Genomic DNA, 23,093 nt, shown 5'->3' with positions numbered 1-23,093 from the left:
ATGCACAAGTCGCGCGGCCAGAAAAGAAAAAGTTAAGCAGCCGCGATGAAGTTCAGGAGTGGGCTGGTCCATTATTCAACTGCAGGAGGGGAGGCTGGAAATCGGGAATCTCCTATTCAGGAAGGAAACGAGTAGCTGCAGATAAAGTTCTCCCTCTCTGAGGAGGGGAATGGAGTGCTCCAGGAACTCTATCCGCCTCAAAAACGCTCTCGAAAACTTAACAGGTTCGGCTAACTTTGTTGCTAAAATGACAGCCGGAGCATAGAAAAGCGAAAAAAGGAACATAATTAGTTTTAAATAATTACGCGCTGGTGGAAAAGAAAATGGCGACGGAAGTAAAAGTAAACGGGAATGAACTTTCAGAAGTTGACATATGCGACCGCGGAGTGGATTCCGAGGACGAGAGCGGCGTTTTTGTAAACTCTGTCGCCTCCCACCGGGATGATTTCTGCGGGTTTCAGCAGTGGACGAGCCCGGCCGGGACACCGAGTGACACATCATCAGCTCCGGGACAGGTGTTCGACCGCGGAGCTCCGCCCGGCACCGACACCCGGAGGGCTAGCGCGGCGGCGGACAGTGACTCCGAGTCCCAAGGTGATGGAGCTAGGATTCCCCGGAGCTCCATCGTGGACTGTCTACTGGTGGAGCTTTACGAGACGTGCGGCGGGGGCAGCAGGAGGAACGTGGACTGCTGGGACAGTTCCACGGAGGCGTCCGGATCCGATGCCTTCCTGGGCCGCAGTAACTCCGGATCCAGCTTCCTCCAGGAGCTGCAGGAGAAGCACACCAGGAGGCATCAGGTGAACTACCTGTCCCAGAAAGGTGAGAGGAGTTCCGACATGGTTTAGATTCAAATGCGAAGTCTCTGCTAAAGGTTTTTCTGACAAAAATATATATTTTAAAGACTCTACAAAAGAAAAGAAAAATCTGAATAAGATCTGATGTTCGGATGGTGCATTAGGTGTGTATAATAAAGCAAATAAATATTTCTGTTGAAAGTACTTTGTTAAAATTTAAGACGGAAGAAAAAAAGTAGATTTAAACTACAAGGAAATTGTATCTCAAATATCAGACTCTGATTCTTTACTGAGTGTATTTGCTGATACTGACTGCAGAATACTGATTAAGATCTGCATGAAAGCAGCCTCACTGCATGGAAGAATCGACCCCCCCCCCCTGCGGCCTGTCACGACTGGATCTTGGTCTGGCTGATGTGCTTCAAAGGTCAGGATCAGTGCAGCGCCTGAATGAATCGAGAGCAGCCACTCCGACCAGAGGGCGTAAATGGGTTAGGGGGTTAGGGGGTTAGGGGGTTAGGGTTAGGGTCGCATCAGGTGGACGTTTATTAACGCGCGGCTTTGAATGCACCGTCGTTAATTTGATCTGTACTTGCTGCTTCCTTTCGACATCATCCAGGCAGGTTTCCTGAAACCGGATATCCGGAGAAGCCGAACCGGCGTAGCAAAGACGTGCAGATGAGATTTAAGGCGGCTGACGGGTCCCCTCAAAGCACACCCCCCCCCCCCCCCCCCCAAAGACCCAGACCAGCGTGTTCAGAGCTCAGGACGGCGTGTCTTAGTGTTGTCCGGGAGTCTCTCTTAAGGCATGCGGTCCCATTGTCTCGTCTGTGTAAGCGGGATCCTACAGTCAACACGGCCCGACCCGACCCGACCCGACCCGCGGGTTCAGTGTTTGCCCTCCGCACACGTGAGGCTCAGTCGAGTTGAACAATGCGGAGAGCTGCCACTCAGGAAGAGGAAACGGTCACAATGACGCCACAGAAGACGGCTGAGACGCTTCCTCCATCCTGCGTGAAACTTTCCGGGGATTCTGGGGCCGTTGAATATTCATTTTCAGACATTTTTATGGCAACAGGATTATTATTATTATTATTATTTATTTATTTTTAAGATATCTGAACTTTTTCCAGCAATTTTCTTTTTCTCAAATAGAAAGAAAAAATGTCTCGCGTGGAGCTTTTGTTTTTATTTCCTTGCTTAGCTTAGATGACATCCTGTGCACTTATTTATGGATCTTTGCGATGATCGAACCGATTGCGTCGTGGATTTAAGTGTCGGTGAGACATTCTGGCTTCTTTTTGCAGCTCGCTCATTAAAAGCAAACCTGCCCTTTCAGCTCCAGAGGCGCTGCGATCAATCGTCCAGGAGGTCAAATATCGCACCGGCCTGCAGTCGGCCAAGCTGATTCGCCAGCTGAGGAGACGGGACCGCCTCTGCCACAAACTGCAGAAGAACTATGACATCATCACGGCTTGTCTTCAGGCCGTCTCGCAGAAACGACGTAAGAATCTGCGCTTCTTCTTCTTTTAAAAGTGGCTCTGCCTTCTTCGGGGGGGGGGGGGGGGGGGGGGGGCGTCTTTGTCTGTGGTTATTGTGCCGTTTACTTTTTTATTCTTGACGCGTGATGGAGCACACGGCGACAGATTGTGTTTTTGCCGCTTCCTGTTTAGCCGGTTTTCCCGTAAAAACACAAACGCTAAATTATTCTTGTTGTTGTTGTTGTTGTTTTATTTCAGCCAACGATTGTCACACAAAGCACGGACTAATAAACGTGATTGTGGTTAGCACAGCGGCCGCTAGCACGTGTGGCGTAAATGTGTGACTCTGTGTTTGTGTTGGTTGTGTATTTATTCCTTTTTATTAACGAAGGGAACGTCTTGCACGTGCATTTAGCTGTTGCCTAGCGATGGCGCGGGTTAGCTTCTAGCTTCATGGTGTTACTGAAGCGGCTTTGGACGTTCTCACCGAGGCTCTTTGCAGAATGAATATTTGCAGGTGTCGATTCAAGGCTGAGACGCAGGAAGCGCTCGCCGCCTCACCGAGACTCCGCCTCACCGACTCCGCCTCGCCGAGTCGGGTTGAAAACGCCATTTTATAAATGTGCGTACGTTTGAGAAGTGACCGGTTTCCACGCGAGTTTAGTTTGGGTAGTTTGTAGATGTTAAAGCTGATTCGCTTCCATCCGAGGAGAATTGATTATGTGAGTTTGGACGTTGCAGTCATGCAGAGCTAATGGCGGCTAATGCTATTGATCATTCGCGTGATGTGGCTAATGCTTGACTTTGCACAGAGATGAAGTTAAACCTGTTCTATTAAATAAATAGTTTATGCATTCTAAATCAAAGCCTTTTGGTCCAATGAATAAAGCGTGCAGTGTTAGCTTAGCATTCTCTTAGTCTTATATAATATGGACCCCCCCCCCCCCCCCCTCCTCCATTACGTCATCCTCCTCTGTCTCCTCCCCACGTGCCGCTCCGTCGTGGCTCCTCCTCCTCCTCCCGGTGACGCTGCACCGGAGGAGGAGGAGGAGGAGGAGGAGGAGGAGCGCAGCATCAGCAGCGTTACAGCCGAAACCGATCGACTTTCAGTCGGTTTACCGACCGACCGACGGTGTTTTACCGGGATCAATCGATCACAGCGATAGCCCGCATCGATTACCTTTCCGCGTCGCGGCGGCAGCGAGCTGTACCGGGATGAGGTGATCGAGCCTCCGGTTCGCGATGAGGCAGGAGAGGCTGGCCGCCGCCGGCAGGAGGCCGAGGACCGGCGCGAAGCAGCGGCAGCGGGCACCGGGAGGCGTCGGTAACCTCATCAGCAACGTCCTGAGGAAACGGAACGGGATCTCCCGGAGCGCGCCGCGGCTGCTCTGCACCTTAGAGCCAGGTGACCGAGCCGGACCGGACCGAACCGAACCGGGGCCGGGCCGGACACCGGAGCATGATGACGCTGCAGAGCAAACGCCTCTAATATTTCAGAGTACATGGAAGTATCGATACGCGTGTATTGATATTTTACCGACTTTCATTACAAACATTTTCTTCAATGCGTCGTTTCTGGGTAAAAAGTCAATCTTCCGACTTTAAAGAAGCCTGAAGGTGTTTGATGAGCTCATTAGGGATCGATTCGGTGGATCTGCAGGCGATCGGGAAACGGGAAGCGAACTCAGATTTTATTGATCCGGCTGACGCAAAGAGCTTTTTGACTGAAGACCAACACAAGTTGCGTCTATTCTGGTTTCCTGCTGCGAGTAACGGAGTTACATCCGGTAACGTAAAGTCCTCATCTCATTTTGAGTCCTACATCTCTGAACGTTTTTATTTTATTCTCCGTTTCGCTCAACTCCAGATAAATAACAGGAAATAAAACAAATTATATTTATTGTCGGGTGAGATTAAACTTTATTAAAACTTGGGGGAAACAACAAACTAAAGAGCAGAAGCTAAAATAATTTATTCCACTTGTTTTTTACCACCGAGTCCTTCTGCCCTCGGTCCCTTGCTTCCTCCTTCCTCGCTGCCTTCCCTCGCCCATCCAATCAGGAGACATTAAATATCTGCGGTTGGGATGAGAGTGCAGCCCATTAATGTCGTCAGCCTCTGCTCCGAACACTTTCATCGGTCTAATCTGTGAGGGAGGGGGAGGGGGGGGGGGGGGGGGCGGCTCCTCTGCGTTTAATCTGCGCAGCTCCGAGCGGAAACATCCAGCATGGCGCACGACCAGACGACAGCGGCGGTCCACGCAGGTTAAACGGTCCTCCCGGTTTATTTAGAGGCGTTTTGTCGGTGTGAAAACGGTCATCGGTCAGACTCGTAGCACCGTCAGCCGCCCGGATCGACCGGCCGAACCTCCGCCGGAGAGAGCCGAACCCGTCGGGATCTTCCCTTTAACCGTCTGGTTCGCTAAGCGTTTAACCGACTGCCCTAAATATGCTCCAAACATGTAATCCGCAAATAAATAAATACGATTTAAGGGGATTTCCTGCGAGACGCGGATTCAGCACCGGAAGGAAACGGACAGCGACTCTTCCGGGAGTCAAAACGCCGCGTTTGAAGATTAAAAAGTCGCGTTTTATTCTGAAAGTCTTTCTGGAGTGTCTCATTTTAGCTGATAATAATACGGACTAAAATACAGGAGCTTTATTTGTGGGTCAGAAACACAGAACTCTTTTTGCCTGACGTCATCACGGAGGAAGATGCGCCACGTATATAGCACAGGTGGCGCTGTCGTGGTGACGTCAGTTTCCTCCAGCCAATGGAATTACTTCATCAGTTTAATGATCCAGATGATTTAGATAGATGTATGATGATAAATATGTGTTTTAATTTGAGATGACTTATTGTCCTCCTTTATTCTCCTTCGTTCTTCTTCGTTCTCCTTTGTTCCCCTTCGTTCTTTGTTCCCCTTCGTTCTTTGTTCTCCTTCGTTCTTCTTCGTTCTCCTTTGTTCTTCTTTGTCCTCCTTTGTTCTTCGTTCTTCTAGGGGTTGACACGAGGCTGAAGTTCACCATTGAACCATCATTGGGAAAGAATGGATTCCAGCAGGTGAGCAGCACGAGTCTGTTTAATATTGATTATAATGTATTGATACAGAAAGTGTTCCGGCTGTAGTAGAGTCTCGCTTGCTAGCGGTTGCTATGCTAGCGAGGCAGGAGCCGTAGTTCAGCGGGATTTAGACGTGAGGCTGTTCTCTTCTTCTCTTCCCTCCAGTGGTACGACGCGCTGAAGGCGGTGGCTCGACTCCCCACCGGGATCCCAAAGGAATGGAGGAAAAGGGTACGCAGCTGAAACCACAAGGAACGTCCGTCTCTGTCTGAAGGCCGAAGGTTTAAATCTGCCCCCCCCCAGGTCTGGCTGACCCTGGCGGACCGGTACCTCCACAGCATCTCCATCGACTGGGACAAGACGCTTCGCTTCGCCTTCAACGAGCGCAGCAACCCGGACGACGACTCCCTCGGCATCCAGATCGTCAAGGTAACCGCAGACGATTGTGCACGACGGATAAATGGGGATTTAAGACGTGCACGTCGAATCAGCCGGTCGTTGTTCCGCAGGGTGTGCACGCTCGGGAAGGGCGACGCACATCCGGTGGCCGTACCCTGCCAATAAAACGCTTTCTGTCTGCTGTCAGCGAGCAGGAAGTGTTGCATCATGGGAAACGCGGTGACTCAGATTCGACAGAGCAAAGTCCGACCGTTAGCTGCTGTTTGTCCCCTGCCCTTTAATTCGTCCCGATAATGCACCGACTCCAAATGTCCAGGACCTGCACAGGACCGGCTGCAGTTCTTACTGCGGCCAGGAGGGGGAGCAGGACAGGGTGGTGCTGAAGCGGGTGCTGCTGGCCTACGCCCGCTGGAACAAAGCCGTGGGCTACTGCCAGGGATTCAACGTCCTGGCTGCCCTCATCCTGGAGGTCACTGAAGGCAACGAGAGCGACGCGCTGAAGGTAGAGATTCCTGCCGCCGCGGAGAGCCTGAACGCAACGCTTCTAAAGAATCGGTTCTGTGCGGGTCCGTTTCCTCTCATCCTTCAGGTGATGATCTATTTGATCGACAAAGTCCTGCCTGAGAGTTACTTTGCCAACAACCTGCGAGCGCTGTCGGGTGAGCGCACACACACACACACACACACAGCAGGGGTTCCTTCGGGACCTTTCTAACCACGCCCCCCCCCGCTCAGTGGACATGGCGGTATTCAGAGACCTGCTCCGGTTGAAGCTGCCCAGGCTCTCCCAGCACCTCCACCACCTCCAGAAAGCTGCAAACAAGGAAGCGGGAGGTGCAGAAACTGGGAACCGTCGGTGACCCGGGGATGAATATTGATCAGGAGCGTTTAACCCTTAGATGTCCCGCAGGCAGCTACGAGCCCCCGCTGACCAACGTCTTCACCATGCAGTGGTTCCTCACCATGTTCGCCACCTGCCTGCCGGCGCCCACCGTGCTCAAGATCTGGGACTCCGTGTTCTTCGAGGGATCCGAGATGCTGTTCCGGGCCGCCCTCGCCATCTGGGAGCGACTGGGAGAGTAAGTGGGGGGGCGTCGGCTAAAAGGAATCCGGACACGGATCAAACGTCTCGCGGCTTTCACCTTCCTCCAGGAGGATCGAGGACTGTCAGACGGCGGACGAGTTCTACAGCGCGATGGGACGCCTGACTCGGGAGATGCTGGAGCACGACCTGGTCGACGCTGCAGAACTCATGCAGGTGCGGCCCCGATCCGAAGCCTCGGCGCCGTTTTCACCCGGTTAATCCGGCCGCTTGCTCCTCTTCACCCAACAGGAAGTTTACGCCGTCGCGGCGTTCCCCTTCCCTCAGCTGGCCGAGCTGAGGGAGAAGTACACCTACAACATCACGCCGTTCCCCACGTCGGTCAAATCCGGCGGAAGGTTTGTCCCGAGCTGAACCGAAGCGTTGGAATCCGTGGGACGCTTCCTGACGTGTTTGAGGTGCGGCGTCTGTTCCTAGTGGCGGTCTTGGCGGTCTGGGCGGCTGGGAGAGCGACGACGACGACGCCGACATGGATGACGACGACGCCGTGGTGACCGCGCTCGGCTGCCTGGGTCCCCTGGGGGGCCTCCTGGCCCCCGAGCTGCACAGATACCAGAAACATCTGAAAGGTCAGAACTTCATTTCTTTCTTTTTATTTAAGAATCACCACTTCCTGTTCCTTCAGTCCCTCCAAACAATAAAGCATCGGTTCTGATCCGGAGCGGCATAAACGGCGCCGCCCGCTGCAGAGACTTCCCTTTGTTCTTATGACGCTGGATTATGTTTCGCTAACGCGACGAGTCACCGGAAGATCCGGAAACGTTTGTCGTATCGAATAAATGCAACACGGACTCCCCAAAGTCTCCGATATTCCGAGGCGTCTTTTGGATTTGATGACGTTTGTGCTTTAAGAGGCTTTTCCGAGGGCGTTTAGTGTCCTGAGCTCGACCGATTAAACCGGCGAGCGTCGAAATCAGAAAAGGAGCTTAAAGGAATCCTCGGATTTGGGATGATTTGCGTGTTTTGCTCTTTTCACATCCGGCAAACGTCCGAAAGCCAAGACGGAAAAAACTGTGCCGACTTCTAAAAGTCCTTCTCTCCACCGCCAGACCAGCGGTCGGAGCAGGGGAGCATCGCGGAGCTGAGTCCGGGAGCGGTGGCCGCTGGAGGCGGAGCCAGGGCGGAGCACCAGGCCGCCATCAACAGCATGATGATGGAGAGGATGAACACGGACATCTACGCGCTGAAGAAGCAGTACGCGCGGATAAAGAGGCGGCAGCAGCAGCAGTCCATGCAGCTCTGCATACGCACAGGTGACGGGCCGCCCGTGGTTCCGATCCGGTTTACGCTGCAACGGGGGCGCCTGTACGCACACGAGTTCTGGCTCCGCCTCCTCGGCCGTGTGTCTGTGACGTTGTTTGACGATGATGTGTGACTCGTAGGACCGGGACCCGAGGTGGCCACAAATCCAAAAGTTCTCCAGAATCATCCCGACGGTCGCGGAGGCGTCGCCGGACGCCAGCGCGCTGACGGTACCGGCGTCCAAACGAAGACGCCACGCCACTAATTTAAGCTCTAAAAACCGCCTCTGGGACGGCTGGCGAAGGGTCGCGCTCATTGCCACAAACCGAACCTTCTCGATATGAACCGGAGACGCCCGTCGGTAAATCGGGTTTTAAAAACTGACCCGGTTAAAATGTCCGAATATCTCGCGTTCCAAACACAATGAGAAGCGGCTTCGTGCTTTTATTTTGGCGCTCGAAGCTGAGTAAGTGGCAGGCGTCTCCGGTTCCTCTCTCTCATGGATCCTCTGGGTTGAGCCTGCTTTGCTATTATCATTAATAACCTCTCTTTCCTTCTAATGGCCGCTCCTCTCCTGCTGAAGCTTTTATAACGGCAGTAAATTCTGATGTGACGCTTTTCCCTTTCAGATTCAAACTAACGTCAGTCTTTAGAGATCAGTACCTCATATTTGATGTAATACGAGGAAGTGACGCTTCTGTCTGAAGGGCCTGATGGATAAAATCTTTGGGCGCCCCCTGGTGTCCGGTGGAGCTTCCACATTTTGTGGACTGTATTCCTACATAAACTGGGTTGAATCTGCTCTGCTTTGGTTTCTGGTTGCTGATTCCACATCAATTTCCATCATAATGTTTTAGCAAAACAATATCCAGATCACAACTTTAGAACTTTTTCTGGATTAATTCATCATAAAAGAGAATATTTGTATAATTAACCATTTACTTCTGACTCCATTTTATTTGAAGGATCATGTTCTAATCTTTTTTCCTCCAGACAAGTGTCCCGCCACCCGCGTCACGGCGTCCCAACTCAACCCATCCGGCGCCGTTATCAACCACCTCCTCCTGGGCCGGAAGCCGAGCGGCGGGGGCTCCGGCCTCCCGTCCGCTGGCAAATCCACGCTTTCGGGGTCACGACTCGCTCCTCCGTCCCGGAGCCAGGGCTCCCCGACCAGGCGGCGCCGTGGATCGCTGCGCTCCAACAGCACCGGATCCCCGGGGAGCGCTGGCGGGGGCGTGGGGTCGCCGTGGCGCGCTCACGTCCGCGTGCATCGCAGGAACGTCGCCAGGGCTCGAGCGCAGCTGGGCTTCGGAGACTCGGAGGAAGGAGTGGGATCACGGGGTGAAGAGGAGACGGCTGAGGAGACCGGTGAGGAGGAGCAGGAAGAGAGCGGTGACTCCTCCGCTCCTCTGTCTCCCGACTCCTCCACCACGGGGCCGGTATGCGAGGAGGCGCCGCAGGTCGCAGAGGTGGTGGTGCAGCTGGACTCCCTTGATTTAGAGGACGAGGCAAACCCGACTCCCCCCGACAACGTGAACCCACCGGAGCCTAGACCTGAACCCCAAGTCCCTCTTCTTCCTCCTCCGCCTTCCTCAAACGGACGCAAAGAGCACGAGTCCTCGGGTCTGGAGCGAAACACCGACGAACGCTGTCCAACCATCGCTTCGTCGGAACCGCACCACGCGTTGAACGTCCCTCCTCCCACAACCTCCACCTTTTACAGAAGCTCCTCCCCCTCCACCCCTTCGCTTTGCTCTGCGTCCTCCCTGTCCACCCCAACGTTTCCGCCCCCTGGCGCTCTAACCCCCAAGCAGCAGGTCTTTTCCCCTTTCCCCAGCGTGAAGCAACCCAGGAAATCGTCGGCAGCCCGGAATCTCGGCCTCTACGGACCCACGTCCAGAACTCCCTCCGTTCACTTCCCACAGCTCGGCCGTAACCTCCACCGTAGCGGCGGCGCCGGCACCGCGGGGAGGCGATGACATCCTCGCCCGAACGCGCTGATGACACATGATGTATGAGACAAATAATTCGTGCTATAAATGCACCATGTTGCCTCCTGCATACCGAGGAAACGGCTCTCATGTGTTGTAGAACAAACGTTCTAGAACTGTACAATCCTTAAATTCAGAAGCCATTAAAGACGAGTTAAATATGAAGGAAGTTTCGTCATCGTTTAGTGTTTCATCCACGCGTTGTACTTCATAGCAACGGCAAAGCTAGCACAGAACTGTGACAGGATCGAGCCCTTCACAGGTCCTTAATGAACATGTGGTAAAATAAGACGTCCAGGATGAACTGACCATATTTGGCAGTGTGAGGAGAAGACCTACGTATTCTTTATTACAGTGGGAATGTAATAGCTGAAGGAAGCGTGAATGGAATGCTACACTTGGGTTGCGGATGCCGTTTAAATCTAATGTGACAAATCTAATTGTAGATGAATTTATTATATGAAATCATAAAGAGCTAATTGCTCTCGTACAGGGAATCTACACGGCGCTTCAAGTAGGATCGATTTATCCCGTGTATTCCCAGCTGAAGGCGTTTGATTATTTAAAAACTACTTTTCTGTATTCTTGAAATTAACATTTCATCGTTTACTTTACAAATCTGAGTTTCCACCAAAGATTGCAGTTGAAGACGACAACTGAAAGTAAAATAATTTAAACTTTATAAGCATTTAAGACTATTTTGAATATAATTTGAATCGCTTCCGGTCGCCATCTTTGTGTGTGACCTCTTTTTTATTATTTTTCATAAATGTATGTTGGCTTTAGCGTTGTAAAAATCAATTAAGGATATAAATATGAGCACGCTTTCTGTGTCATCCTCGCTAGCAAACATGTTCACCAAATGTTTCATAAACACAGGCCGTGTTCTTGTATGTTGCATGTGATGGAGGGAAATTATAACACACAAGTCGCACCAAAGTATCCTCGATTGTGAGGAGTGATGTCATCGGATGGCACCAAATAAAGGAATGCTGACAAAGTAAATCAACTCGGTCCCCTTGTTCGTTTGATGCCGGTTAAATATTTGTTTTCTTGCTGGTTGGGAGGATTAATTACTGTTTTCTGCCAGATGAAATACTCAAACTGTGTTATCGGACTGGAAATGAAACCATTACAGGACAAGAAGTTAATTATAATTCTTTACTGATGAACACATCCCGAGTATAAAAGGCAAGACGGTGGTATAAATACGTAAAAGGAGGTTAATTCTATACTTTCAGACAGACAACGTGATCTTTTAGACTACGTTATTAAGACTCGATATATTTTCTTTGCCACTTTTTGTTGAAAGTTTTTTGTAAATATCTTTTTGTTTCTAGAAATGTAAAGATGGACAGAGACGGGAAGCGTCTCTCGCCGGTGTGTATCCTCCTGCCGGTGGATGCAGTTGTGTTTTGTGACATTCGCGGTCTAAAGTCTTCTGTAGTTTGGATCAATAAGCGCCAGGTAGCTGTGAGGGGGTGACGTCCTCGCTTGCTGGCCGGTCAGCGCGCCGTGACGCGGGCCACTGACCGGTTGACAAAGGAGAAGTTGGTGAACATCGTCTGGTCTACGCTGTTGATGAGCGCCCGGTCGGCACACGACAGCCGGGGTTTCTCGTTGATGAACTCTTTGTCGAAGTTGCTGCAGTCGCTGGGAGACGTCTGCATGGGTGGGAGGGAAAGCGTTCGCGTGATTGTGTTGATCTCACAGGCTCACAGTCTGCTGGGTATCGTTAGAACGAGGGTTACTGGTACGTAGGATAACACAGAACGGGTTACAATGCCTGTAATCCTGCAGTTCTGAATGCATTCTACACTGAATATTTGCAGATTTGAATTAAATACTGAGGCTGTACCAATGTTGGCCTGAAGGGCGGCTCCACCTGCCGTTTCTCCAGAGCATTCCAGTGGGTGCTGCTGAAGAAGTCGTGGTCTCTGATGTTTTCCTTGACCCCCAGACGCTCCTCCGGCTCTCGCACAAACAACTTCGGCGGAAATACACCAAAAGGAACATTAACACTTGAGATAAAGCCGATAAATCACATACAGGAAGTCAAGAAAAGGTACTACCGGTAGTATTCTTACACTGCGTAGTTGCAGTGGACAGGGAGGGTTCATGAGGAAACGCGTTATCTCGTTATTGACGATGTTTTTCCAATCAACGGTGTGACTTCGTTGGACGTGACGTCCGTGGATTCGCGTCGACGCCCCCTACCTTGACCAGAATGTCTTTGGAGTCTTTGTTGAGCGTGCGGGGGTAAACCGGGTTGTCTGTTCGTATGGACTGAAACAGCTCCTCCTCGTCGCGTCCGTGGAACGGAGACTGGCCGATGAGCATCTCGTACAGCAGCACCCCGAACGACCACCAGTCCACCGAGCTGTCGTACGCCTGCCCCAGCAGAATCTCACAGAGAACGTGTTTACCGTTACGACAGGCAGGTTTAAGTGTTCATTGTAAGCGTGGAGGCGCGTTCCCAGGTCACCTCGGGGGCGATGTAGTCGGGCGTCCCGCAGAAGGTCGTTGTCCGTGAGTCTCCCCGCATGTTCTCCTTACACATGCCGAAGTCTGCTATCTTTATATGCCCCTCGGAGTCCAGCAGCACGTTGTCCAGCTTCAGATCCCTGCGGGAGACGAGGCAGACGCAGCGGCGTCGCCGCACTGACCTCTGCTTTGCTTTGTTTTCTGCAGCAGCTTCTGGCTCTACCTGTAAATGATCCCTTTGGAGTGCAGGAACTGGAGTCCGCAGATGATCTCGGCTGCGTAGAAGCTGCAAGGCGGAGACAAAGGGTAAGTTTGAAGTCTTTAAAAGGACCCGTATTCACCATGCTTAGAGCCCTCGGGGGCGGGACGCGTACGTGGCTCTGTGCAGGTCGAACTTGTGGCAGCTCTGGATGTGGAACATGAGATCCCCGCCGTTCAGGTACTCCATCACAAAGAAGAGGTTCTCCTGGGAATGACCAACGCAGCGACGTGGGTGGCGTGAAACGAGAGGCGGTCTGAGCGCCCGCGTACGCCTTTACCTTCGTCTGGAAGGTGCAGTGAAGGTGGGTCAGGAACGGGTTTTCCCAGGCTAAGGAGAGGACCCTCCGCTCCACCATGGTGCACTCGACGTCATCGTCCATCAGCACCACGTCCTTCTTGAGAGCCTTCACGGCGAAGAACTGCCCTCTTTCTTTGAGCTCAGCCAAAAACACCTGGAAACAGGAAAGTCTAATCCATCCATGTTTGATTTTTGAAATTGACCAGGTTCCCTGTGCCGTTCCCATCGCTGACTTCCTGTCTGAACGAGGCTCTTAACTCTGTTCTGTTCTCTTCTTTGAATCGGACCGGTTCCCGTACCTTGCCGAAGCTGCCTTTCCCGAGCATCTTGTGCAGGACGAAGTCATCGATGGTGAACTTTGAGCGATGCTCCTTCCTCGGAACCGCGTACAGAGGCTCCTCTTCTGTCGGCGCCTCGGCGGTCGACCTGCCGACGTCAGTCGGTTCGTCCCAGGAAACGCCCTGCAGCCCTGCAGGAAGTGGCAGGTGAGGAGACAGGAAGCACACGCTTGATATACAAACGCTAAGGTGAAGCGACAGGCATGATGGGCGTGTACCTTTCTGGGTAGGCGTGGCCAATACGCCTGCTACTACCCCAGATGGAGTTCGGGCTACTCCCAACTGGCCAACGCCGACTGGACCTTCTCGACCGATGATGTCACTTCCTCTGGTGCTTCTGGCCTAACGGCAAAAGGTAGGATCAAGATCACCGTGAGGGTCTGGGAAGTCGCGTGAGAAGTGAAAACACTTTTCTCATCTCAATTCAAACGCGTTGAAAGAGCAGAACGGTCGTCTGACCAGCTGCTGGCTCTCGATGACGGCCAGAGCTTCAGCCATCAGTTTCTGGTTGACCCCGCAGAGGTTGGCGACTTTCTTCTGGCACTTGTGATGTACGTTCATGCTGCACTCTGCACGGACGACAGCGCCGTCGTGTGGTTTAAAAATAATAATACACCATCCTGATAACAGCAAATAGAAACACAGAAGTCAAAGCCCCCCCCCCCCTCTCACCCTCACATTTCAGCCCCTGTCTGGCGACCCCCCACAGCAGGGTCCCACAGTGTTCACAGAAGGTGGGACTTCTGTAGTTGTAGACCCTGAACCGGTGGGGCATGTCGATCTTGAAGCGCTCCTTGTGGATCTGCAGCGCACACACATTACGCCACGCGGGTTAGGCCTTGTGTCCGTGATTTGCCGATAGCGTAGCGTCTGCATGCTAACCACAGGTCTGTGGAGAGAGGCGGGCGCTCACCATAGTCTCTCTGCTGTTTATGGCCGAGCCGGTGCATTCGGCGATGACTTTGTCTATGCATTTCTTGTGAATAGCTGCGTTGCACTCTGGAGACACGGGAGAGAACGACAGCGTTAAGAACACATGGGGGGGGGGGGGCACGAGGGTGGGGGGGGGTCTCAAAAAGGAAACGCTGAACCTTCGTGGAAAGTAGAAACTCACGTCTGCACTGGTAGCCCTGCTTGTTCAGACCCCTGTGGGACAGAAACGACGGCTATGATGATGATGATGGTGATGAAGAGCGGGAGCTGGTGTGTGATGTCGCCACCCGCTACGTACCACACAAACTCTTTGCAGACGGAGCAGAATGTCGGCTGCGGGAAGAAGGTGGCGCCGAACTCGTGGCGTTGGACCTCGTGAATTTTCGCTTGCTTGATGGCACCTCGCCGCTGGTGGAGGGCGAACAGACCCTCCCCCTCCCTCTCCCGATCGGACTCGGCGCCCCCCTCCGTCTGACCTGTAGCATCTGAAAGCATCACGCACCTTTAGAGGGTCCCCACACCTGTCGGGAAAGCGTCAGCGAAAAGGATCCCACACAAAGCCCTACGCTATTCACGCTGCTGACCAGCAGAGGGCAGCGATCCAAAGCGCTGAAGAAGCGGGAGTCCCAAAGGGGGGGGGGCTCGGAGCACTCACCGCTCTTCTCCAGGTAAAACCTGGCCTCCATCAGCAGGCGGCCCTGAGGCTTCATTTCCAGCTGAAACGGAAGCGGGAGGAAACTTTTCAGGTGCATTCTGGGATGGAAGCAGAAGCCCAATCGCGCCCTTTGACCCCCCCGCACTAACCCAGATCTCCAGCTTGCCGTTCTCCTTCTGGCATCGCGTTGCCAGCAGGTCCAGCGCCACCGCGGCCTCCGACTTCAGCTCCGCCGTCCGGTCCTTCACCATCACGTGCATGACGCGGCCGCGGTGGACGTGCGCGTCGAACGTCGTGCTCCACGGCGGGTACATGGTCGGCTTCTTCTGCTTGTACACCGGGCCCTCTTCTGCAGACGAAGCTCCATTACGATACGGTATTACGATACGTTATTACGATACGTTATTACGATACGTTATCTGACGTTGTCTTATTACACTACACTATTACCCCCCCCCCCCCCCCCGCCGAAAGGGGCGTGTGCCTGCAGCGCAGCAGAATGCGTGTTCAGCTGCACCAGCGCTGCGTGTGACCCGCATCCTTTTAGGAACAGCAGTCACGGCGGTGGGGGGGGGGGGCTGATGGGGTCCCAACACGGCCGCCCGATTGGACCACCAGCATCCACCTGTGTGCTCAGGTGGATGAGGTTCATCACGTGATGTTCTGTTAGTTTAGCTGAGAGTCGACAGTTATGCTTCCTTTAAGTTTGGAAACGCTGCGTTTAACCCCCCCCCATCCCAAAAAATCCCCTTTAAAGCTTTACTCTGTGGAACACTTCAAAGGGAGAGCTGTCGGCTGAAGCGGCGCCTCGCGTTTATTTGAAGGTGGGGGCCATCTTTTTGTAGTTCTTTTTTTGGGGGGGACTAAATTTCCCAAACTCAGCAGGGTGCCAGAGAGAAAGACGCCGCAGCGTACTCAACGTGCACGGACAGAATGTTGGTAACGGCTCGCTGTAATGCCTCCGAGGGCCGGCCTCGTGGTTCGGCAGAGGAGACGCGGCACCAGAAGCTCCTCCTTCCCCTCCGACACGTTCAGTCTCACCGGCGTGAAGACAGCCAGACGCAGAACGTGCGTCTCTGACCGCGTCGGGAAGCCGCCGCGCCGCCGCTGACCTGTGTCGATGGCCTCCTTCATGTAGACGGCGCAGTACGGGTTCAGCACCTCCTCGTGGTACGCCAGACCGGGATCCATCTCAAAGTGGGAGAACCCGATCCGGAGGAAAGGCGACATCGCTGCAGATCTTCCAGGGGGGGCTTTCTCCGCTCCGACTCCGGACGTCAGGGTGGCAGGGAGGAGGAGGAGGAGGAGGAGGAGGAGGAAGAGGCGCACTGCGTTCCCACCTTTAGTGCTGCGAGAGAGGACACGGATTTCATGGACACGGAACCCGACCCGACCCGACCCAAGCTTGGACGCCGCCTCCCGGCGGTCGCTGTGATATCTGAGGCCGGCCTGAGTGTGCGTTATTTTGTGTATTTGTGTGCGGCGGTCCCGGTGGCGGGGGGGGGGAGGCTGCATGGGGAGGCGACTACCGGTATTAATAGAACTGAAACACTAAACGTGCACCCCCGGTCCGCAGCACTCGTCGCACTCGTGACCTTGTTCGCTGTAAACCCGGCTGACCCTGGGTCAGCGTCGGGCACGGGACCCCGGTTTATCAAGGCCACTTCAGGAACTGATGGTAAAAATGGAAAGAGCTTTTTTTTTTTTTTTAGCAGATTTTTTTTCGAGGACTTTAAGGGTTAAGAAATTACGTGCTATTATTCAGTAACTGTGCAGTTTAATCTGCGGGATTATTCTGCCTTCACACAGTGGGCGTCGCATTTCCTGTCCTACGTGACAACGGCGTGCACGCTTCCTGTCTCCGCGCTTTTATTCTGACGCTTCACAGGTGGGCCTGTTGGGAGCCACTAAAACCTTCATTAAGAGATCAAACTCAAATTAGATGCTTTAAATCCCTGAAGTGGTCGCCGCCAGAGACGTGACCTTTATTTTATTATTCCCTCGCTGCAAACGTTGCATTCATGAAATACTCGAACTTTTAGATTCAAGTGTTTCTGTAGGTTTTGCAAAACGTTTTTAAAAGGTTAATTTATTGTTGGCTTTGTTCTCCAGTTACCTCGAATGCACATAAGAATCACAATTGGCTCTAAAATGCCATAAAAATGATCTTAACATTTTGGTTTTGAAGTTTTAATGTAGTTTTATTACTTGATGTGTAATCTATTACTGCAAAGGTGCTGGTTAGGTATTTTTCTAACAGCGTTGAACTCGAATTACCAAATAAATGGAGCCAAATACGAGCTCATAATCTGGTTTAACAAATATTCTGAGGCGAGACGCGGGATTAAAAGTGGAGGGCTCGCGCGTGTGGTGTTCAAGTCCTCGTAATAAACGTTGTAAAAGGTATTACTGACCTGTGAAGGCGCGCTGAAGTTTAGTGTCGGACAGAAACGGCTCCTCATCCGATCCTCGACGGACCGAAGGCAGCAGGACGTTCAAACGCACGGCTGTGGGGCGTTCGAGGAACGTGGGAATATATGGAAACCAGCACCTATGAACGCATTTAAGGTGTTTGATTAAAGGATTTACGCAGGGGATGCATGCGTGCGTGCTTTTAGTTGTTTTTTAAGGCAAGTAAATATGACGTATCTCGGAAAGTGTAGAGAATTAATTTGCAAATTTAATAGAATCATTTTGACACTCAATTATCCGATGCACATTTTCTACCCCGAATGCCCCACTTCTGCTGCGAGTCCTTGAGGTGTAATAAAAAAATATTTTCTACAATAGATGACAATTTTAATAATATTTCAAACGTCGGAGGGCACATTGAACGCAACACAAGCGAAACGCACTGCAGGAGGTCACATCCAGTACATCTTCTTAAAAAAAGAATAGATTTTATTTTTATATTATAATTATTAGCTTTGGTGTTTCCGAGCCTTTCAGTCAGACTTTAATGCCGTTTTCTTTTCCCTCCCATCTTTTTGTACTAATCTCTACATTCTGTAATGTTTTAAACTGATTAAAGACAATGTTGAAATTTTATTTATAATATATTTTATTTATAAAATACTTTTTATATGAAGAGAAATACGTTTTAATGCCACCCAGAAACTAGAAAAAGACAATTCTGCACAAATCAAACCAACGTAATTAGTGTTGTGGCGTACGTTCTCCACCAGGAGGCGCCAGTGCTCATGTAAAAGCCTTTTGGGTTTGCAGGTAAATTCCTCCCAGTGCATGTCTCCTGTATTACCTGAAGCTTCAGATCGGATCCCATCCATCACGTTCCGTTCGGAGGGGGGGCGGGACCGTGTGTATTTACAGTACTTGTACAGATAGTACTCTGTCTTGTTGGTATAGTTATACTATTGTTTGGCTTTATTTTACTACCCTCTGCCCGACAGCGTCCTTTCATTTTACTCCATCTTTCATTGTCCTTTTCTTCTCGTCTGTCATTGTTTCGCAGGCTCCTGTTTATACTGCATTTTATGCTGTACTGCAGTACGTTTAGGGCACTGACTGTCCTCATCTGGACTGGTGCCTGTCCTGTGGGGTATCCTCCTATCCTGTCCCGTCCTTTATAGTCCTCTACTGCCCTCTACTGTCCCCTGCGGGCCTCCATTATCCTCTGTGCCCCCACCCCCCTCCCTCATGGCCGAGCCGCCAGATTTACATAATTTAGAATGAATCTCTCTGCTTTTTATTTCCGGAAGCGAGCCTTTGTTGTCCAATCGGGATGGAGATCAATCATTTTTTGTACAGAGCATCAGTACGGGACTGAGGAACGGAGCCCGCACTCTTTATTTATTTTTATTTTTTTACCCGTTGTCATGGAAACCAGCCAGCAGCCAACCAGCTGCTGCACAACAGCCCCCCCCCTCCGCCACTTCTTTTTTTACTCGCTCGACCCCCGCCGTCATTCCCGTGCACGTTCATCTTACACACACACACACACACTGCTCAACCCCCTTCTCACTGTAACTGGATGACTTTACGTCCCGTCTTTTCTCGCTCTCCTTCCTCGCCGTCTTCATCAGGACCGTGTGCCGGTTCTGAGACAGGGGTCCGCGTCAAGCCGGCTGCTGTCTCGTGATTGGTCAGCAAGTCCAGGTAGCGTTTGCTTTGCAACTTCCTGTGTTTCAAACTTGCCAGAAACCCAACAGTATGTCACTGAATCTGATGATGTCACTGAAGATGTCACTGATGATGTCACTCGGATGCTGCAGAATAAAGTGAAGCCGACAAGGGGAAGACCGTTTGCGACAGAAAACCAGGCAGGAAAGACAGAAAACCAGGCAAGAAAGACAGAAAACCAGGCAGGAAAGACAGAAAACCAGGCGGGGAAAGACAGAAAACCAGGCAGGGAAAGACAGAAAACCAGGCAAGAAAGACAGAAAACCAGGCAGGAAAGACAGAAAACCAGGCAGGGAAAGACAGAAAACCAGGCAGGAAAGACAGAAAACCAGGCAGGGAAAGACAGAAAACCAGGCAGGAAAGACAGAAAACCAGGCAGGAAAGACAGAAAACCAGGCGGGGAAAGAAAGCTAATCACATCACGAGGATTTCTGCTTGGAAGGGCTGAAGGAGTTCAGCTGGGATCAAACATCATCTTCATCACTTCTCATTGTTCTCCAGAGCCTTTAAACACTCTGTGTGTGTGTGTGTGCGCGTGCGTGTGCGTGTGCGTGTGTGTTTGCGTGACCTAGATTTGAAGCCTGCAGCGGCAGTGAAAGAGACAGAGCTCATACACCTTTTCTCCCCCCATATCCACTCACCTACGCGCGCACACACACACACACACACTGGGTCCTTTCACACACTCTTTGTTATTTTTTTTAAATTGATGCATGCTAATTTGTTCCAACCCAGTTTTCGTCCCGTCCTCGTCCCACATCGTCCCACATCGTCCCGTCCTCGTCCCACATCGTCCCACATCGTCCCACATCGTCCCGTCCTCGTCCCACATCGTCCCACATCGTCCGTCCGTCTGTTATCTCGTGTAAATATTCAGCTCCTCCATTTTGACTGTCGGAAGTTTAAATGATACATTTATCAATTATTATTTGTCATTAAATAATTTCACTGTTTGCACATCAAACACATGTCGGGGGGGGGGGGGGGGGGGATTGAACTGTTTGCGTTTCCATGGCAACAGTTTGGGGGACATGTTATAAAGTTTATCGATTTCTAATTGGAAACAAACTAGTTAATGAGTACATTTTTTCTGTATCCGTGGCAACAGTTCCGGAAAGGGTGAAGTTGGTTTCCAGAGCACGTCTCGTGCTAATGTGTAAAGTACATGCATGTCTGGCATGCGTTTCCATGGCAACGCCTCGGGCTGCGGTTGTCTTTCAGCTCTGTACCACAAAACAGAATTTTTTTTATTTTTGTTCTCTGTTTTTTTGTGATTTCTATTTTTATTCCAGTTACGGCCGAAGGAGCTACCGCTAGCTGTTAGCCTCCGTTGATCCGGATCAAACTGGTGCCGGCTGGACTGGTTTTCCTGTTGGCACTGGTCCGCCGGTAATCTGGAGCGGAGCCGATCACCTTATCATTCGGGTCTGTTTGCGCCTAAACTGTGTTTTATGGTTCTGTTTGTTCAGCGGGGCGTGTTCCAGACGCCGTCCTCCTGCCGCGTTTCAATAAAGCTTATACAAATTCAGAATTTACTTACTAGATTTAACCCAAATTTCAGGATCACTCGAGTCTTTATTTTATCGATCAATCTGTTTTTCAATCATTAAGCAGTTTCACAGGTCATTATTTTATTTAATCTCTCTTTTACACTAGTTTGAGATCAATTATGCTCCTCATCCCAAAGTGATTATCTACAATTGATCATTTCCTTTCATTAGAATATTGTAACGGTTCATGTTTTAGGAGTTTTAGACAAATTTTAATTAGTTATCTCTTAGCTTAAATATTTGAAAGACGTTAAGATATCTTTTACTTTTAATGCTTAGTTTAAACATATTTACGACATTTAACCAACTGTGCACACATTTCCGTTGATCTTTTTTTGAATAGTTTTATTATTAAGGTTCACATTTTGTTGGAAACGCTTTGCGCACGGATTCCTGCTCGTGAATCTGCCAATAATTTGCTCGGTGTTTGTTTCTGCGGTTCCTCTTTATCTTTGTTGTTCTGCAGCACAACTTCCTATAAATCACCAGAGAATCTGTTAACCCTTCGTCCTCCGTTCACCAAAGCAGGTTCTTCTGCAGCTCCGCCTGGGCTCGTCCCACCAGGACAAATGAACGGCGTCCTTGGTGGAGGTGAAGATATTTAGAGGAACGCACACGTAGAAAAATCAATAGAAATTTATTTTCTCACCTTCTTACAAAAAATACCTGCGACCTATTTGCATAGATGGACACAAAATAGCTTCCGTGATTTCATGGGACCGGAAAAACAATGAAAAGTGAGCAGAAGCATTTCATTGGACGGCGTTATTCCCTCTGTGAACTCAAACCGAATAAATACAAACTAGAAATAACTTCAACGTCTTTGAGGGGCTTCTTTTGATAGTTAACTAATTATTTTCTCTGCATCCAAATGGACGGATTACTCCCATAAATTACCATAAATATCACAAATATATTAGTTTTTTTGATCCTAGAACCAATCGTGTGATGCAAAGGGAGGAGCCGGGTGTGGTCGGTCATCGTTTGAACGGTAAGAAGTGAGAAACAACAAACAAAGAAAAGTCTTCACAGATCGGCGAAGCGGGCGGGGCGCTTCCCGTGTTCCGGCGGCGGCGGCAACGTCTTTGTCCGATCCGCATCGCATTTTACACCGAAATGATTCTCCTCTTCTTCTCCAAAACGTTTCCCACCTGGCGCCGCTTCGTCCCCCCCCCGGGTCAGTTGGCGTACTGTCTGTAAAAGGCAACCTTGACGCGTTCGATCTGGTGGCACAGCTTGATGGCGGGGCCCAGCTTCAGGTCCATGCACTCCTGGACGGTGGGCAGGGTCAGCAGCAGCAGGGCCTGGCCGTCGATGTCCTGGACGGGAGGGAGGGAGGGGAGGGGTCACGACGGTGAAACCCCAGGTGCGTTTAAAGGTCGCGTGAATAACGGAGCGTTCTTTGTGCACCTGCTCCTGGAAGATGTTGGCCAGAGGCGCGCAGTCGGTGGAGCAGATGAACCGAACGACTTCGTCGACGCTCCACTCCAGAGGGTTTCTGTCCAGAACCAGCTGCCCGTCCTCCTCCGCCTACACACGCACACGCACACGCACACACACACACACACAAACAACACACGCACACACACGACAACAGCTGTTAAAAACATCCCCAGAAGATAAATACGGTGAAAGAAAATGCTTCTTTCTTCTTCTGCGCTTATAAAGAAGAGCTTTTTTGGGGTTCTGATGGGTTTCGCTGATCTGCAGTGGGCCCAGTAATGGGCCCTGCTGCACCTCCAGCGTGCTGTCGCTCTGCCTGCACCTGCATGTCTTGTCCTTTGGGCGTCTGATACTTGTTCCGGTTGTAGGACGACAGCGAGCGCGTCGACCTCCTGAGGCCCTCGGGGCCTCCCGGGCTCCCGTGGTGACGCCCGCGCCGAATGACCAGCGGCGGGCGGCGGCGGCGGCCCGGCGAGGCCGGCTGCAGGTCGCCTCCACTGAGGAGGCGTCGGTGTGGTCGTCTCGGGGCTCCGAGCTGCTGCCCTCGCTGCCCGACGGCAGCAGCTCCTCTTCCTCGTCGCTGTCCTGGAGGAGGAAGGCCAGAGAGGTGAGGAGCTTCAAAAACGTCAGCATCCATTTCTGCGCGGGAGAGAGAACGAGGTCGCCCGACCTGCGGCGAGCCGGCGGGAGCGTAGTCCACGGCGGACGAGCGTCTCTTCTTCTGCACGAAGATGGCTTTCCTCTTCTTCCTGCGGCGCGGCGGCTTGGCCAGGTCACCCTCCGCCGTCTCCTCGCCTCCCGTCGGCTTGGACAGCTTCCTCCTCTTCACGTAGTAACAAGCTGCGGAAACGAAAAAACGCCATCGGAGGCTTCGAAACGCCGGCCCGGGACGCGCCAGTCGGCGGCGATGCGTTCA

At 51.6% G+C, this 23,093-nt stretch overlaps 3 protein-coding genes across 3 annotated transcripts in view; 1 reads left to right on the top strand and 2 right to left on the bottom strand.

The window, feature by feature from the left end:
• The first annotated feature begins 323 nt into the window (after positions 1 to 323).
• On the top strand, positions 324 to 11,061 carry tbc1d30 (TBC1 domain family, member 30). The gene is made up of 14 exons (XM_068755305.1): positions 324 to 822; positions 2,137 to 2,301; positions 5,280 to 5,341; positions 5,507 to 5,572; positions 5,645 to 5,770; positions 6,057 to 6,242; positions 6,330 to 6,399; positions 6,476 to 6,574; positions 6,651 to 6,819; positions 6,893 to 6,998; positions 7,074 to 7,180; positions 7,260 to 7,411; positions 7,892 to 8,140; positions 9,066 to 11,061. Exons 1-14 carry the CDS (start codon positions 324 to 326, stop codon positions 10,061 to 10,063), a joined length of 3,054 nt encoding a protein of 1,017 aa, XP_068611406.1. The 3' UTR covers positions 10,064 to 11,061.
• Positions 11,062 to 11,237: 176 nt separating this feature from the next.
• On the bottom strand, positions 11,238 to 16,274 carry prkcq (protein kinase C, theta). Its single transcript, XM_068754972.1, has 17 exons — positions 16,157 to 16,274; positions 15,194 to 15,393; positions 15,045 to 15,105; positions 14,688 to 14,865; positions 14,571 to 14,602; positions 14,370 to 14,455; positions 14,129 to 14,258; positions 13,916 to 14,025; positions 13,675 to 13,798; positions 13,418 to 13,587; positions 13,099 to 13,272; positions 12,934 to 13,025; positions 12,783 to 12,845; positions 12,561 to 12,699; positions 12,293 to 12,481; positions 11,934 to 12,062; positions 11,238 to 11,739 (listed from the first exon to the last, which is right to left on the bottom strand). Exons 1-17 carry the CDS (start codon positions 16,272 to 16,274, stop codon positions 11,581 to 11,583), a joined length of 2,154 nt encoding a protein of 717 aa, XP_068611073.1. The 3' UTR covers positions 11,238 to 11,580.
• A 5,081-nt stretch (positions 16,275 to 21,355) lies between these two features.
• The window catches only part of sfmbt2 (Scm like with four mbt domains 2), an 11,746-nt gene continuing 10,008 nt past the window's right edge, over positions 21,356 to 23,093 (bottom strand). The window contains 5 exon segments of the mRNA XM_068755534.1: positions 21,356 to 22,053; positions 22,145 to 22,264; positions 22,500 to 22,585; positions 22,588 to 22,762; positions 22,848 to 23,017. Of these exon segments, the coding sequence (XP_068611635.1) occupies positions 21,913 to 22,053; positions 22,145 to 22,264; positions 22,500 to 22,585; positions 22,588 to 22,762; positions 22,848 to 23,017 (692 nt within the window). The 3' untranslated portion in view covers positions 21,356 to 21,912.

The sequence above is a fragment of the Brachionichthys hirsutus genome, chromosome 22 (genome assembly GCF_040956055.1).
Source record: "Brachionichthys hirsutus isolate HB-005 chromosome 22, CSIRO-AGI_Bhir_v1, whole genome shotgun sequence".
NCBI lineage: Eukaryota > Metazoa > Chordata > Actinopteri > Lophiiformes > Brachionichthyidae > Brachionichthys > Brachionichthys hirsutus.
Note: the sequence above shows the minus strand (reverse complement) of the source record. Positions and strands in the feature narration are given on the sequence as shown.

Coding starts and splice junctions, on each gene's coding strand:
- tbc1d30 (XM_068755305.1), top strand. CDS start 324: ATGGCGACGGAAGTAAAAGTAAACGGGAATGAACTTTCAGAAGTTGAC. Junction 6,820..6,892: donor ATCTGGGAGCGACTGGGAGA/GTAAGTGGGGGG, acceptor ACCTTCCTCCAG/GAGGATCGAGGACTGTCAGA. Junction 6,999..7,073: donor ACGCTGCAGAACTCATGCAG/GTGCGGCCCCGA, acceptor TTCACCCAACAG/GAAGTTTACGCCGTCGCGGC.
- prkcq (XM_068754972.1), bottom strand. CDS start 16,274: ATGTCGCCTTTCCTCCGGATCGGGTTCTCCCACTTTGAGATGGATCCC. Junction 14,026..14,128: donor ACAGGGGCTGAAATGTGAGG/GTGAGAGGGGGG, acceptor TCGTCCGTGCAG/AGTGCAGCATGAACGTACAT. Junction 13,026..13,098: donor ACTGCACCTTCCAGACGAAG/GTAAAGGCGTAC, acceptor GGTCATTCCCAG/GAGAACCTCTTCTTTGTGAT.